The 15649-nt window shown below is 55.8% G+C and overlaps 1 protein-coding gene across 1 annotated transcript in view; it reads right to left on the bottom strand.

Moving 5' to 3' along the window:
• Positions 1 to 15649, bottom strand: part of LOC119108205 (uncharacterized) — a 110493-nt gene that overhangs the window by 1626 nt on the left and 93218 nt on the right. Inside the window, exons 8-14 of the mRNA XM_037231791.1 lie at positions 11696 to 11965; positions 10800 to 11087; positions 7679 to 7863; positions 5794 to 5926; positions 4287 to 4400; positions 1571 to 1604; positions 1105 to 1249 (exon numbers count right to left, since the gene is read on the bottom strand). Of these exons, the coding sequence (XP_037087686.1) occupies positions 1105 to 1249; positions 1571 to 1604; positions 4287 to 4400; positions 5794 to 5926; positions 7679 to 7863; positions 10800 to 11087; positions 11696 to 11965 (1169 nt within the window). The remainder of the gene's footprint in view (positions 1 to 1104; positions 1250 to 1570; positions 1605 to 4286; positions 4401 to 5793; positions 5927 to 7678; positions 7864 to 10799; positions 11088 to 11695; positions 11966 to 15649) is intronic.

Raw genomic sequence — 15649 nt, forward strand, 5'->3', positions numbered from 1 at the left:
GATGCTGGGCGGCGTGACTCTCTGAACAAGTGAAAAGGTGACAATGTTCTCAGTGCTCTGTGATTAGCGTTCCAAACCTGTTTTTGAAGCAAAAAATGTATCCTAAGGCTATTTCTAGCAAAAATGGAAAGCTTTCTTGGAAGCGCAACTCCCTTTAAAAGGACAAATATATCACCAGCAGCATCAATCATCAAATCATCTCCCAGGGCACTACCGCGCTTTTCGATGCGTGGTGAAGCCGGAGCACCCGTTAACTAGACAAATTCGTGGTGACAACTAACAATACAATAGCAAAATTATTGTATGGAACGATATGATAGCACAACAAGGCTATATACGATTCGAGAAACAAATGACTAGCTTAAAGCATGCCTGAGAAAGCTCAGGTTCCAGCATACACATGCAGTCAAGGTGCGCACATCGTCCGTTTTCATGCAGGGTTCTCAGACTGAAAGGCAGAACATCGCAGGGAGACTGATGGTTTGATAAAATGCCTCGCCATACGAGCAGCAAAGACCAGCATCCGTCTGACGAAGTGGCGCGTGTTTCTCGGTGCTTGCTGCGCCCAGTGACGAGACATTAAAAAAGTTCTGAATTCTACCGAGTCGGGTTGCCGGCTGTTGAGCTGGATGTCGTGAAGCAAGCAGTGGCCTTTGGTGACTTCTGATGTGGTCTATAGCAGGTGAAGTGCGCTGAGATCTAAAGTAGGTGTGTGGTGAGATTAAAAACGGGTGCGAGGTTGAGTCACGCTCTGTGGAGTGCGGTGCCAATTGCGGTGCCGACACGAGCCGTCCGAGGTCAGCTGGCGCGGAGGGCGAGCCTCCGTGGCGGACACTGACGCTGGGCCACAGCTACAGCAGCGGAGGGCGAGCCTCAGTGGCGGACACTGAAGCTGGGCCACAACTACAGCGGCGGAGGGCGAGCCTCAGTGGCAGACACTGACGCGGGGCCACAACCACAGCGGCCGCGGCGCGGCGAAGTGTGCCGGCGGCGGCCGCGTGCGCCGGTGCAGCCGCCCCGGCGCGAAGGCGGCTGGCCTTGTGATGGTGCCATGTAGACAGTGCTGCCACTCGGCGGCCGGCTTTGGAGTCCGTCGGCGCTTACCTTGGCTGCCTCTCGCAGACCGTGACCACCGTGCTGGCCATGACCGCCCGGCTTCTTCGGTCCCGAGTACAGCGCGTCCGGTGGGATAGCGCCCAGGCCCTGGCGGGCGGCGCCCTCCGTCCGGCTCTCTACCTCACTCTTTTCGCTGCAACACCCACCGGACACGCGGTATAGCGAGGAGCGGTGCGATAGCGACGGTGGCGCCGTCGGCGGTCAGCGGCGGAATGTGCCACGACGAGCGTTTCGGAACAGACGCAAGCAGAACGTAGCAGGCTTGTTAGTGGGAACGCAAACGCAAGGCAGATAGCTAAAAACGCAGAACGGGTACAAACATGGCTGCAAATTATAGGGATGCGACGTCCTACTGACTGCTATCAACTGCTAAAAACTGGTCTCGTCCAAGCTAAGCTACCATTCCAGGAATATGAAAGGGTGGGAGAAGCGGAAAAGTACGTTTTTCACTCACCTTTCCAGATCAGTTGGCTTGAAACCTCCCTTTTCTGAAAGCAAAGAAGAGAGGCAAGGTTACAAGTGCATTAGGCGAACAAGAAAGTTTGGTACGCGTCCGTGCTCCATTTAGACCAACAACGGGTAGAAATTCAGACAAAACCGTTGTCTGTGCACGTGTAAAACTATATGCATCATGTTGGAGTTGTATGTTCATTAATTAAACGTCGTTATAGTGTCACGGTTTGTCTGCGGATGAATAGACTTAACGGAAGGACTGTTCCCCATAAAAATGCAGAGCAGTTAAGAGGACGTTCTCTTCTCCTGGTCGAAAAAGGGAGCAGGATAGGAATAAAATAGACAGATAGACACATGCATTTTGGTGTTCAAGCAATGAAAAGTGGAATTAAACGAACGTCTTCCACATAGATAAGGCGGTAGTATGAGCCTTATTCCTCGGAGAAAAACCAGGACAATGGAAATATAGTTGGGCAAATATTTCGGCAACATGTCCTTATCGAAACAATGGCAGAGACAATCTTCCGCTTTTGTTTCGATAAAGGTATGTTGCCAGAATATAACCCCACTATATCTCCACTCTCCTGGTTTTGCTCCGAGGAATAAGGCTAATACTATTGTCTTATCTATGCGAATAATGTTCCTCGCTAATGCACTGAACAACTTACGGAATGTCTTCCACATTTACGAACCCATTCAAATGAATACAAAATTGCCCAAAATTGCGCAATTAGTGACACATGCTCGCTGCTACGAATACGAAAAGTTACCTTTGCGAAATGTCCTCGTTAGGGCATGCAAGAAGGTTGCTAGTCTGTGTTACAAGTTTATTGCAAATGGACAGTGGAGAAGTTGAAGTAACATTGCAGCACCACGACAGAGCACACAAAGGTGGTAGATGCAGGTGGCCAGCGCGGGTGCTCCGAGGTTGGACTATGCATGCCCATCGTGTTGGGAGTTGGGAGCCACCAGCTGCACCCTCGTCAGGAGTCTTGCACCCGCTCAAAATGGCATGTGTCGCATTCACATGGATAACTTAAAGATAGGTACTATTGGAAACTTTCGTTCCCTGGTTTTCATTGGATCATTCTGACGAAGCGGTTCTTCTTTCAACGCTATCTGAGACAGATGGTCTGGCATTGGCACGTTCTTATACAGAAACATCACACTTCTGAAGCCAGCCTGAACCTCAACACAGGTGGCAACGCTGGCGGCGCCCGCGTACCTCATCGCTTGTCCACCAAAAAGGCACTACCGACGCGTGTTCAACAGGCCGCGGTACAAAACACCCAACCCGGCACTGCCCACTGGTTGTCTCGCGGCACTGGCCTCAGCTGGGCACCCTCGGGCGCGGCGTAGTCTGCGCTCGATGACTACCACCCACACACCAGCCAGCTAAGCCAGGTGCCGCGGGCGCCGGTCTGTTGGGCGGCTGCGGGCCAATGTCAGTGGGCTCAGGGCGGTCTGTAGTGTCCCGTGAGACCCCGGTCCTGCCCGGAGAGCGCTGGCTTCCGCCGGCCGTGCCTCACTTGGCGCGGCCGGTCGGCCCGTACGCGTACAGCAGGTCCTGGCTGGGGACCGACTCGGATACGCGGACCGGACCTACAGGCGCACAGCATGCGGGTGAGGCGCACAGCACCGCCCGGCTGTCCACAGCACACGGCGCGGCCGCGCAGCGGCTGGCGGCCCAGGTCAGTTGGTGCTACCGAGGGACTAATGAGCTGAGCTTGAAGGACTAATGAGCTGTCACCGCCACCATTAGTTGGACAGTTGCCAAGAAGGCAGTAAACGTCGGTTCCTTGCACTGACGCTTATAGTGTTGTAATCTGCGTCGCTCACCGTACAATACATCGTTTGTGGCAGAGTGCGACATACAATATCTGCGTAAGACTGAAATATTTTATTTCGCGCTTTCCAAGATAAACTTAATATAAAGGGATGTGACGTATGCGCTACAGGTAAAAATCCGCCGATCAGGTAAGTGATACACAGCCTGGCGATGTCTCGGAGGCGACCAATCCTCACAGGTAGTCCATTGAGCTTCCACCGCCGTTAATGGGGTTAATGTTTAGTCTGATGCGGTAACACGACGACAGCTCATCGGCTCACTATGACGACCAATAATTCTGACGCAATAACAAGACGGTATCAATTTTTTGTTACTAGTGACTATCGTGTGCAATATATAGTTGCTACCGTGACGTATTTATCAAGACCACTCGCAAAAATGTAGAATTATATATATATATATATATATATATATATATATATATATTATAATAATAAAGAAAGCAATGCAGAAAACGCATTTGGCAGAACGAGTCCAGGTGTCTAAAATACAAAAGAGAGAAAAACATCTTACAAAAATGGACTCATGTCCGAGAAAAAAGCCTTTAAAAGCGTAGGAAGACGGGATTTTGCACGTGGCTTCCATGACTTGACACCAGCTTCAGAAGTCGTATCGTTGGCAGCGCTGGAAAAACACGCTCTAGGAAAGAGCTACTTAGGGTAATGCAGCTAGGCCAAGTGAAACTCAAGACCCCCCTCTGGTGCGTCAAAGCGGTTCCAAAACCCGTGAGCTGGAAGCCTTTGCTGGGCCCGTGCAGTGCGATCTCAAGGCGCCCCACGACGTGAGTGCACCGTGCTGGTGTCCATCCGTCCGTCGGCCGGTGCTCCGGTGCACAACGCCGGTGCTCGTCACCCGCCCGAGTACTCACGTGAGAAGCACCATTTCTCCTTTTTAAAGGCGTACAGGAGCAGCGCTACAACGAGCACGAGGAGCACCAAGCAGCCGCACACCAGACTGATGACGGCCGTCATGGTGACCGGCTCTGTAAGCAGACGAAACCCTGAAACAACGGCCCACAGCGCTACCGTCTGCCCGGGACGGCCGCCGGCGGCAGCACAGGCGAGCCACGCGACAGCCCGGACGGAGAGAGCCCTCAGCGCTACTGTCTGCCCGGGACGGCCGCCGGCGGCAGCACAGGCGAGCCACGCGACAGCCCAGACGGAGAGAGCCCTCAGCGCTACTGTCTGCCCGGGACGGCCGCCGGCGGCAGCACAGGCGAGCCACGCGACAGCCCAGACGGAGAGAGCCCTCAGCGCTACTGTCTGCCCGGGACGGCCGCCGGCGGCAGCACAGGCGAGCCACGCGACAGCCCAGACGGAGAGAGGTGGGGAACCACACCGTAGACAGGTCTGCAGTTTCGCGAGCAAGTTCGGGGCAGAGCAAGGAAAATAGCTGAACGTAACCAAAATGTCACAAAAAACGTGTTTCTCCACGGACTTGATCCATTTTTTTTCTCAAAGTTGGCGCGTTGGTACCCCTCTTACTGAACAGGAAACCACATCCCTGACAGGAGGCCACACCGGCGCTGGACGGGGCCATACAGCCGCCGAGCAGACGCAGAAAGGACTGGTGGGGGGAAGAAATACCCGTGCATGGCCTGACCCCTACCATTGCAAGCGCAGAAGGTACGGGTCAAGCCAGCGAGACACGGAGACGCGATAAACCAATGAACATTCGATGACGTGGTTTATCCCGTTCAAAAGCATTTATGCACGTTAAGTCTACGGACTCCATAAGAGGTAGAGAGCTTAGATATTTCTTCAAACTTACGTTTAAAATAAGCGAAACAAACTAAGCGCCGTCAATGCCAAACACCGAGATGAATATTCAAATCAAATTGTTGGCACAAATAATGTAGAGGTATGCACAGACATGCATTTCGTTAAACAGTTTTTGCTCTTCACATGCGGGCGTTCTGTTTTGTGACGAGCGCTGATAGCAGGTACCATTAGGCCCGTGGAACAAGCGAATTACAATTTGACGGGCCTTCGAAGACATGCTCTCCGATAACCCTCCGATACGCATGCAGCGATTACCGAGGTCAGCACGTGGCAGTCATTACAGCGTATCTCAGTGTGGTCGGCATGTCGGTTAGTATCAATGCAGGGAAATATGCCTAACAACATATGCAAATTGTTTAAATTTAGATGTTTTTTTCAGACGTAACGCATGTTTTTGGTTACCTTACAGCTGCTCTCTCACGCACTGCTCACTAAGGGCATCTCAACAAGGCACACGACTATCAGATGTCGTCAGAGCGGCTGAGCGGCATCAGTCGCTGAAGTGACCTGGGAGCCTCAGAGAAGAGCCGTTCTGTGCTGGCCACCGTGCCCTGGCCGGGGCGCAACAACTCCGGCCGCCGGCGCCGCGCTCACCTTTGACCCGCAGCGCCAGGCCGTACTGGTCAGAGCCGCGGTCGTTCTGCACCTTGAGGTAATAGTCGCGCTCATCGGCGGCCGTCACCTGCAGCACCCGCAGCCGCGCCCGGTAGCAGTCTTCTGTCGTATCCTGCGGGGGCCATCGGTGGGGTCAGCCGCCGGTCGACACGGCCGGGCCCGAGGACACCCCCGACCGGCCTCTCCACCGGGGTGACTGACGAGCGGGACTCAGCGGCCCGAGGACACCCCTGACCGGCCCCTCCACCGGGGTGACTGACGAGCGGGACTCAGCGGCCCGAGGGCACCCCTGACCGGCCTCTCCACCGGGGTGACTGACGAGCGGGACTCAGCGGCCCGAGGACACCCCTGACCGGCCCCTCCACCGGGGTGACTGACGAGCGGGACTCAGCAGCCCGAGGACACCCCTGACCGGCCCCTCCACCGGGGTGACTGACGAGCGGGACTCAGCGGCCCGAGGGCACCCCTGACCGGCCCCTCCACCGGGGTGACTGACAAGCGGGACTCAGCGGCCCGAGGACACCCCCGACCGGCCCCTCCACCGGGGCGACTGACGAGCGGGACTCAGCGGCCCGAGGACACCCCTGACCGACCTCTCCACCGGGGTGACTGACGAGCGGGACTCAGCGGCCCGAGGACACCCCTGACCGGCCCCTCCACCGGGGTGACTGACAAGCGGGACTCAGCGGCCCGAGGACACCCCCGACCGGCCCCTCCACCGGGGCGACTGACGAGCGGGACTCAGCGGCCCGAGGACACCCCCGACCGGCCTCTCCACCGGGGTGACTGACGAGCGGGACTCAGCGGCCCGAGGGCACCCCTGACCGGCCTCTCCACCGAGGTGACTGACGAGCGGGACTCAGCGGCCCGAGGACACCCCTGACCGACCCCTCCACCGGGGTGACTGACGAGCGGGACTCAGCGGCCCGAGGACACCCCTGACCGACCTCTCCACCGGGGTGACTGACGAGCGGGACTCAGCGGCCCGAGGACACCCCCGATCGGCCTCTCCACCGAGGTGACTGACGAGCGGGACTCAGCGGCCCGAGGACACCCCTGACCGACCTCTCCACCGGGGTGACTGACGAGCGGGACTCAGCAGCCCGAGAACGCCGCCGGTCACGGCTCTGGGGAGGGATGACTGACGAGCGGAACTCGGCGGTCCGCGCCCGACCCGCCCGGAAATCCGTCAAAACGGCCCGATCTATCCGATGGCGGTGTCGCCGAGAGAGAGCGCCGTGCCGACGCGGCCGAGTGTTATTGATGACGCGCGCGGACGGGCGGCGAGCGGCGGACGCCGCCGTCCGGAAACAAAGAGCTCGTCGCCGGCGTCGCGCCGATGTGACGTCATTAGTCGGCGGCAACTTTAATGGTTCGTTAGCGCGAGCGGGCGTCGGGCATCAGGACCGACGAGTTATTACAGTCGTCGTTCGTCGCGCTCAATTGCCCAGTCGGCTCGGCGCCGAACTTGAGGACAGAAGCACGAGCAGTCATTCAGTCAGACATTCCGAAACTCTGCTGGAGAAGAGAGAGGCAAGAACGAGTGTGGGCGTGGTTCAATGGGTTCACTTACAGCTACTGCACTCACCAGGTGCAAATGCACGTATGTTGCATACGGATGCGTTATATTGCACATGGATGCATCCTATCTACATCCTGAGGAAGGAAGGTACTCTGACTGATTTACCCGACAAGTCGCTGAGATGGAAGAAATATGAAGTTGATTTGTATTAATTATGTTTGCACTATCTAGGCCATTTCAACCCTGTGCTTTCAGAGTATTAGGAAGACCCTTGCGTGTGGTGTTCTGAACGAGACTGGCACGGCGCCGGAGGTCGGCGGCCGGCCGTCACCGGTATCTCACCTGAGTGATCTCCTCTGCGACGAAACGTCCCTTGCTCTGGCCAGCCTGCAGCTGCAGGCTGCCCCAGTGCCAGTTGGCCAGTGTGGGCAGTGGGTCGCTACAGAGCGCCACCTCCAGCACCGCCTCGCCACCCTGCTCAGCCATCACCTTGGCCGGCTGCTGGCGCCGCAGCACCTGAGGCGGACCTGTGGGCAGCGCGTGGCCGGCGTCAGCACCCTCCCCGGCCGTTGTCAGCACCCTCCACGACCGATTTCAGCACCCTCCCCGGCGGCCCAACAGCCTCACAGACCGCGCAGTGGCCACAAAAGGTTCATTAGGAACTAGTGTATGGGTGCTCGCCAGATGCAACACCGAAGAGCTGGTACTAGAAATTGTACTAAGGATTTAGTTTAAACCGCGGGCCGAGAGCCTACTTAGTCCTTAGTATGTCCTCGGCGCCATTGTCTAATCCAGTGGCTTCAGTAGCTTCGCTCCATTATATGTTATAAAATCTTGCAGAACCGTTTTAGCTATGAGCGAATCCAGATGTTTTCGAGCAGATGACGTGATGAGAGTTAATATATCACCGGTTAATATATCATTGCCAGCAGGCTGTTCTATGGTTCAAGGCCTTTTAATTAGGAATAATGTTTGACCACCTGTGCCACCATCAGTTATATGTTTAGTACCGCGATAAAAACTGATGCAAAGAACTATTTGGCCTAACCGAGTACAAATGAATACAAAACAAATAAAGCGTCTGGCACGCCGGCTAATACATGCTCGATTGTGTCACATTACCCATTTAATAATTCGTTCACAGCGAGGCTTAGTCTGAGCCGGCTGCGTTGGCAAAGCTCTGGCTGCCATTTCCGTCATCACTGGGCGACATTTCCGTGCGATTCTCGTACGGTCAGGTCGGCCAGCGGACACTGCCCGCCGCCGGGGGAGGTGGGTGTCTCTCTCCCAGACTGGGCTCTGAGGTAGCGTGCTGTGGCCACGACACATCGGGTTCATCGCCGGTCATGTCTAGCCAACCAGCCCTCTGCATGAGAGGTGGGGGAGGGCGACGGGCAGTTTTCGCCAGTGATTGAGTCCCTTCCCCCGATCTGCATGGCAAACTCCCTGGTGGCTTTAATACCGCTATTTCGCCTTATACCGGGCGGCAGCCGTCAACTTTGTCTGTTTGCCCGGGGTATTTGCATAATATTAGTGACGATTCCATGCCACCTGAGTGACAGTGGCGCCAATAACGGCCGGCGCCGGCCTGTTGACGCAGAGGACCGCCGCAGTCCGACCGTGGGCAGATCTCGATCGAGAACGCAATATCGCCGGCCAGAAGGCGCCAGCGCGGATGCGGTGTCGAGCCACCCGGCGGCTGCACCTCTCGCAACAAAGCCCCGCGCGCCGACGCCGACAATACCCGATGACACACGATCTCGTTCGACAATGACGGCACGGATCGAGCCGGATTTGTCACGACATCCGCGAACGTCAAATAAACGCGTCGTGATTGGCCGGCGGCGCCGTTTTCCGGCTCCTCGAGCCGGCGACACGTAATTTAGAGCGGCCCGATAGATGGCCAGTGCGCGGTGTTACAGATAACGGTGACGGCAGCACGAGACCTATGACGTCACTGGTGCCCTCTGCCGGACTTGGATGCGTCGGATGGTGGCTTAATTTACAGAAATTGGGAGGCAGAATGGCCGTGGCCCGAGGCGATCAGCCAGTGAGCGGAGCTCGAGGCCCGCCCCCGCCGCTGCAGTCCATTATCATAAATCCTCGTTTATAGATCCCAGCCAATTAATGTACCCTTCCAATGCCAGGATCGTTAGACCATATATCGATATGTCGCAACGCTTGTGCCTACCGTGTACCTAAACAATTTACTTAATCCTATGTAGCCTTGAATCTGTCGTGAACCTACGTGTAGTTTGTAATAATTAATATGTTCAGCCGATGACCACTAAGGGAAGTTTCTGGAAGCTCATTAATATAAGGGTGGCAGACTCTCCAGCCAGAGCTCTAGCGCCCCAGCGGCGCGAACCGGCGGTTGATTGGCTGTTCAAGCCGACGCGGCGCGACGCTCGGTGGCCGGCCCGCTCAACGGCCAGGCAATGCGGTGCAGTCTACACAGAGCAGAGACTTCGACGCCCGTTTACCGGTGGAAGACTCTCCGAGCTGGCGCAGGGTTGAGCTTGGCAGAAGCGTTCCTGACTGTTGAATTGATTGGGTCTGCCAAACAAGCTGTTCGATTCTTAAGATTAAGGTCAAAGAGGATTGTCAAAATCAGCTTTCTGTCACCAGAAAACGCAGAACAACGGAAATATTACGACTCTCGCAACCCTTGCTTCGGCCCACAGCGAAAAAGCGCCATAGCTTGAGGTACTCACGTGATGCGGAAACCACCATGATATAGTCGTGGGTGCGGCTGTTTGTTATCGCGAAATGTCTGACAACAGTTTTCATGAAAATACATTTTTGTCCCAAGGTTTTTGTCTCTTATAGAGACAAGTTGTTCAGTGCGTTAGCGAGGAACATTATTCACATAGACAAGACGGTAGTATTAGCCTTATTCCTCGGAGAAAACCAGGGGAATGGAAACATAGTCGGGTTGATATTTTGGCAACATGCCTTTATCAAAACAACAACAGAAGTGAATTCCAACAACAGTGAAACAAGTGAACATTCAGAACAGTGAACAGTGAAAATTCAGAAGTGAATTTACTTTTGCTATTGTTTCGATAAAAGGATGTTGCCGAAATATCAACCCAACTATATCTCCATTCTCCTGGTTTTCTTCAAGGAATACGGCTAGTACCACTGTCTTATCTTAAAGAGGCAAGTTAACTAGTGCATCACTGAACTCAATGCTATCTCGTATGCCTCAAGTTCATCGACTATTTACAAGTGCAAGATACAACAAAAATACGCACTGCACCGTGGCTAACACGGTGCACGCATGCACATCGACGGTCCAATTCCATGGGCGTGGACCCTCCTGGAGTCCTGGATCAACACCATCGCAAGCAAATCCAACTACGGACAAACCACGCATCACTGCGCCCAGATCACCGCCTAGATGGTGCCCCCGCACCCGTCTGCCCCTCCCCCTTCCGCGGCCCGGTGGCCGGTCACTCACCGATGACCTCGACCTCGACCGTGTCGCCCTGGACGCGCCGCTCGTTGCCGTTGATGACGTTCTTGGCGACGCACACGTACTGGCCCTGGTTGGCGTAGGTGATGTTGTGGATGCGCAGCAGCTGGCTGGTGCCGCGGATGAACACGGTGCCGTCGGCGTCTGGCAGCCGCTGCAGCCACTGGTAGCTGGGCGGCGGACTGCCCTCGGCCTCGCACGCCAGCTCGGTCGTGTTGTACAGGCCGACCGTCACGTGGTGCTGCGGCTGCACGCGGTAGATAGACGGAGCGTCTGCCGGCGACGGGCGACGTCGATGCGGGGCACGGCGTCCGGGCCGGGGGCCGTCGTGCGTTGTGAACACGCTCACCAGCCAGGCACGGCGTCCGGGCCGGGGCCGTCGTGCCGTGTGAACACGCTCACCAGCCAGGCAAGGCGTCCGGGCCGGGGCCGTCGTGCCGTGTGAACACGCTCACGAGCCAAGACGCGCACAAACACACACAGGCACACGCATGTTCTTGGCCGATTTAGTTATCTGCATGGATGTAGAATATATATATATATATATATATATATATATATATATATATATATATATATATATGTGTGTGTGTGTGTGTGTGTGTGTGTGTGTTTATATGCGATAAAGTGATCAATGGTGGTGGTCTTTTATTCTAGACAGAACCAGGTTTTTGGAATCTCGACACCGGTGTAACGGATGGCAAACGTGAGCAAGCGCCAAAGACGAGCTACATAATATCAGTGTGCCGTGACCATTCAGCTGGCTGCGAGACAGCCGCACCAGTGAGTACGGCCTACTGCAGGTCTGAGTACGGTCTGCTGCACGAGTGAGTACGGTCTGCTGCAGGTCTGACGGACCGTCGGCGCCCCGTTTTGCTCACATTTAACGTCGAGCGTGGTGCTAAGCGGGTCGCTTTTGCCCACCGAGTTGCCCGCTTCGCACTCGTAGGTGCCCGAGTTCTTCTTGGTGACCGGCCGCAGCTCCAGCGTGTCCACATAGAAGGTGTCGGTGCGGCCCGTCTCCTTAGAGATGAAACGCCAGAAGACGTTGGCCGGAGGGTTGGCGTCGACCTTGCAGCGCAGCACGACCGTGTCGACGCTCTCCTCGACGTCGCGCTCAGGCCGGCCGAGCAGCTTCACCTCCGGGGGGTCTGTCCAGCAGCACAAGGCCAGTGGCCGTTAAAGCTCGGGGAGCAGCTTCACCTCCGGGGGGTCTGTCCAGCAGCACAAGGCCAGTGGCCGTTAGGGCTCGGCGGGCAGCTTCACGTCCGGGGGGTCTGCCCAGCAGCACAAGGCCAGTGGCCGTGAGGGCTCGGCGGGCAGCTTCACCTCCGGGGGTCTGCCCAGCAGCACAGGGCCAGTGGCCGTTAGGGCTCGGCGGGAAGCTTCACCTCCGGGGGGTCTGTCCAGCAGCACAAGGCCAGTGGCCGTTAGGGCTCGGCGGGCAGCTTCACCTCCGGCGGTCTGCCCAGCAGCACAGGGCCAGTGGCCATTAGGGCTCGGCGGGAAGCTTCACCTCCGGGGGTCTGTCCAGCAGCACAAGGCCAGTGGCCGTTAGGGCTCGGCGGGCAGCTTCACCTCCGGCGGTCTGCCCAGCAGCACAGGGCCAGCGGCCCTGAGGGCTCGGCGGGCAGGGCCGCCAGGGCAAGGGGCACAGAGGGAGAGGAGGGGACGATGACGGAGAGAGGCAGAGAGCGAGGAGAGGGAAAATAGAGCTGCATGAAGGTAGAATGGAATGGCAGCTGTTGAGCTGGCTTGTAGGAAATGTGCTACAGCGTCGCCACATGTTTCATAAAACGACTCACAAATATGCACAATATATTGCGCTTTGTTTCCAACAGTTTGCACGAGATACAGAAACCCGTGCCGCAAGAAATCATTATTTGGAAGTTTGCTGAAACATAAAAACCGCTACTTGACTTCTCGAAACATTCTGCAGTATTCTGGAGCATTTGTTGCGGAATGATTACATGGAACGGTACTGACATCAACGACAGAGGGTAACGGTAGTGTGTGACAGACATAGCCTTACGCCGCCATCCGTCCAGCCATCGAAGTCGTCATCGAAACCGTCCGGCATCGGATCCGGCGTCAGTCAGCCGTCACCGACGGCCAGTACGGCCACGTCCCATCAGCTAATGCGGCCGTCCTGACGTGCCCCGACCGTGCCCGGATTTCAGGCCGTCCCCGGGGCCACCCCTCCCCTCCCCCGCCTCCGAGACGGGTCTGGTTCGCCGCTGGGAGGCTGGCGCCGGCGGCGGCTGGGGTTGGTCGGCGCCGCTCACCAGCGCCGCCGGTTTATCGGCCGTAGCCGCCGCGAAGTTCGGCGCAGTCGAGCACGGGGCCGCAGACAGCCGAACTCAGCGACCGAGGCCGGACGCCGCGTGGACAGGGAACGGCGCGCTGACGACTCGCGCGCTTCAGCGCCGGGGTACGGAGCCAGGATCGGCCGGCGCAGATCGCTCGGACGCGCCACGCGTTCGGACAGCGCACCGACGTTGGCGGGCGCGCCGGCCAGGCAACGCTGACGGCCGTGAGATCCGATTGGGACTGGGACTGAGACTGGGACTGAGACTGAGACTGAGACTGAGACTGAGACTGAGACTGAGACCGAGACTGGTGTCACCGCGGCGGCGACCGGGCGCTCACCGCCAGGCTCGGCCACATGTTCCGGTCGGCGACGGAGCCGGCTGCTACCATACGCCCACGCCCGCCTGCGGGCAGTTCAGCAGCCGCAGTTCCATGTGACACTGCGGCTCGCCCGCCCCCCCCCCCCCTCCCCGGTCCCCGTCCCCTCTCGCCAGGACAGTGTGCACTGTCAAAGTTCGTCGAAGCGCTGCTGGACCGTACACGCAGTAGCGAGCGAAGATTTCGCAAGTTTGCTGGAACCGTATCGCTAGGTGCCGCCAAGTCGGGACGGATTTCGAAGGCTTTCGAACATGTGACCGCGAGTTCGGTGGAAAATTTGCATGTCATGAAGCGGAAACCAAGAGCCCATCTATCTGAATATTTCAGATAACGATAACGAAATACTCTTGCATCCAAGGGAAATTCAAGCTGTTCAATATGTTCCTAACCCCTGTTGCCAAGGACACCTGCTTTTATGATTATGGCGACGGAGATCACCTAACTAACTTATGTCGAGGAGATTGGGCAGACATCACAGGTTAGCGAAACTGATTTATATTTACATTTGCCATAGTTATTTTGCCATTTTGCCATAGGCCATTTTGCCATTTTGCCATAGGCCATTTTGCCATTTTGCAATTTTCCCAAAGGCCATTTTGCCATTGATAAGATATGAAAAAAGTGACGGGAGCTGAACCGATTTTAAACGCCATGCATAGCAAGGGTCAAGTCTGTGATCCCGTGAAGCCGTCTACATCTCTATCGCATTTATATTTGTAGGGAGAATAATAGAATGGATGCCGTATCAGACGTGCGGCAACGTTGCCCGTAGTGTAACGTTCAATAAGATATGATATGCGATATGATTTTGATACGATATCATGTTCAGTACGACATGGTGTTCTTGTTTTGTCGTAAGCACAAATATGAACAATATCACCTGCACTGCCTGGCGGCCTCATTCAAAGGCGGCAGCGCCCAACATCAGACTGCTCGGCGGTCTGATTGGCAACGGACGGCTTGAGCGCCGCCGCGGCGCGAGTGCAGCCGCACTCATCTGGTCGGCGCAATGGAAGGCCCGCGCACGGAACTGGGGAAGAAATACTGACACTGCTTTGGGACATTGTGGAATTGTGAATAGCACCCTGCTGGCGAATACTATTCACTAGTTAGCACTATACGACTATAGCTACACATAAATACATGTATAGGTATACATGTAGTGGCGTATAAAGGTATTTGTCAATATTTATAACGACTTCGTCAAACATTCATACATCCTCAGCGGCACAGGCCTAGAATTCAAGGTCCTAAATATTGTATTCCATAGCGCTGTAGACACAAAAAGGCGGTGGCTTCTGGCATTATAGTTCTGCTGATTGCTTACGTAAATCAGCCAGTAGCCTGTCGTATCGACGGGCTTCATATCACCCAGGCAGAAATGCCTGCGCCCCGAAGCATTACTTTGACACCCTGACATGGTTGCGTTTGGCAGGAAGTTTGCCCGCAGTCTTTAGCCTTAAAAGTACCCTGTCGTTGGGCTTCACAGCCACAGGTCAGAAAACAGAGACAGGATTCATGAGAACTTTGTCGCTCTCTCTCTCTCTCTCTCTCTCTCTCTCTCTCTCCTCTCTCTCTCTCTCTCTCTCTCTCTCTCTCTCTCTCTCTCTCTCTCTCTCTCTCTCTCTCTCTCTCTCTCTCTCTCTCTCTCTCTCTCTCTCTCTCTCTCTCTCTCTCTCTCTCTCTCTCTCTCTCTCCTCTCTCTCTCTCTCTCTCTCTCTCTCTCTCTCTCTCTCTCTCTCTCTCCTTCTCTCTCTCCTTCCCTCATTCAATATCAAAATCCACCCACCCGCTGGCCAGAGGAGGCCATCCAAATAAAAAACCTATTAACGGGCCTATTCCATCCCGAACACACTGAGGACAAAAAAGCATGGATGGAGACAAAAAAAGTGCAGATCGAGTGACGGAAGCCATTTGTACAATTAATGTGTTGTGCAAACACGGCACCGCCGGGCCGCAGAGACCATTAGCGACATCGCTGAGAGGAGCAGGTGAGACAGTTGGCAGCTGTCGGCGCAGTTAGTCCCCGCCAACGCATCAACAGCTGCCAGTTATTCGTCTTTGTGAGGAAAGGCACGGGATGAGAATAAGTCCTCGAAGCGGGATTTCTCTGCCGCATTAGACACTGAAACACATTTCTCATTACC

Source organism: Pollicipes pollicipes, unplaced genomic scaffold, assembly GCF_011947565.3.
Source record: "Pollicipes pollicipes isolate AB1234 unplaced genomic scaffold, Ppol_2.1 Scaffold_2555;HRSCAF=2994_pilon_pilon_pilon, whole genome shotgun sequence".
In the NCBI taxonomy this organism is placed as follows: Eukaryota; Metazoa; Arthropoda; class Thecostraca; order Pollicipedomorpha; family Pollicipedidae; genus Pollicipes; species Pollicipes pollicipes.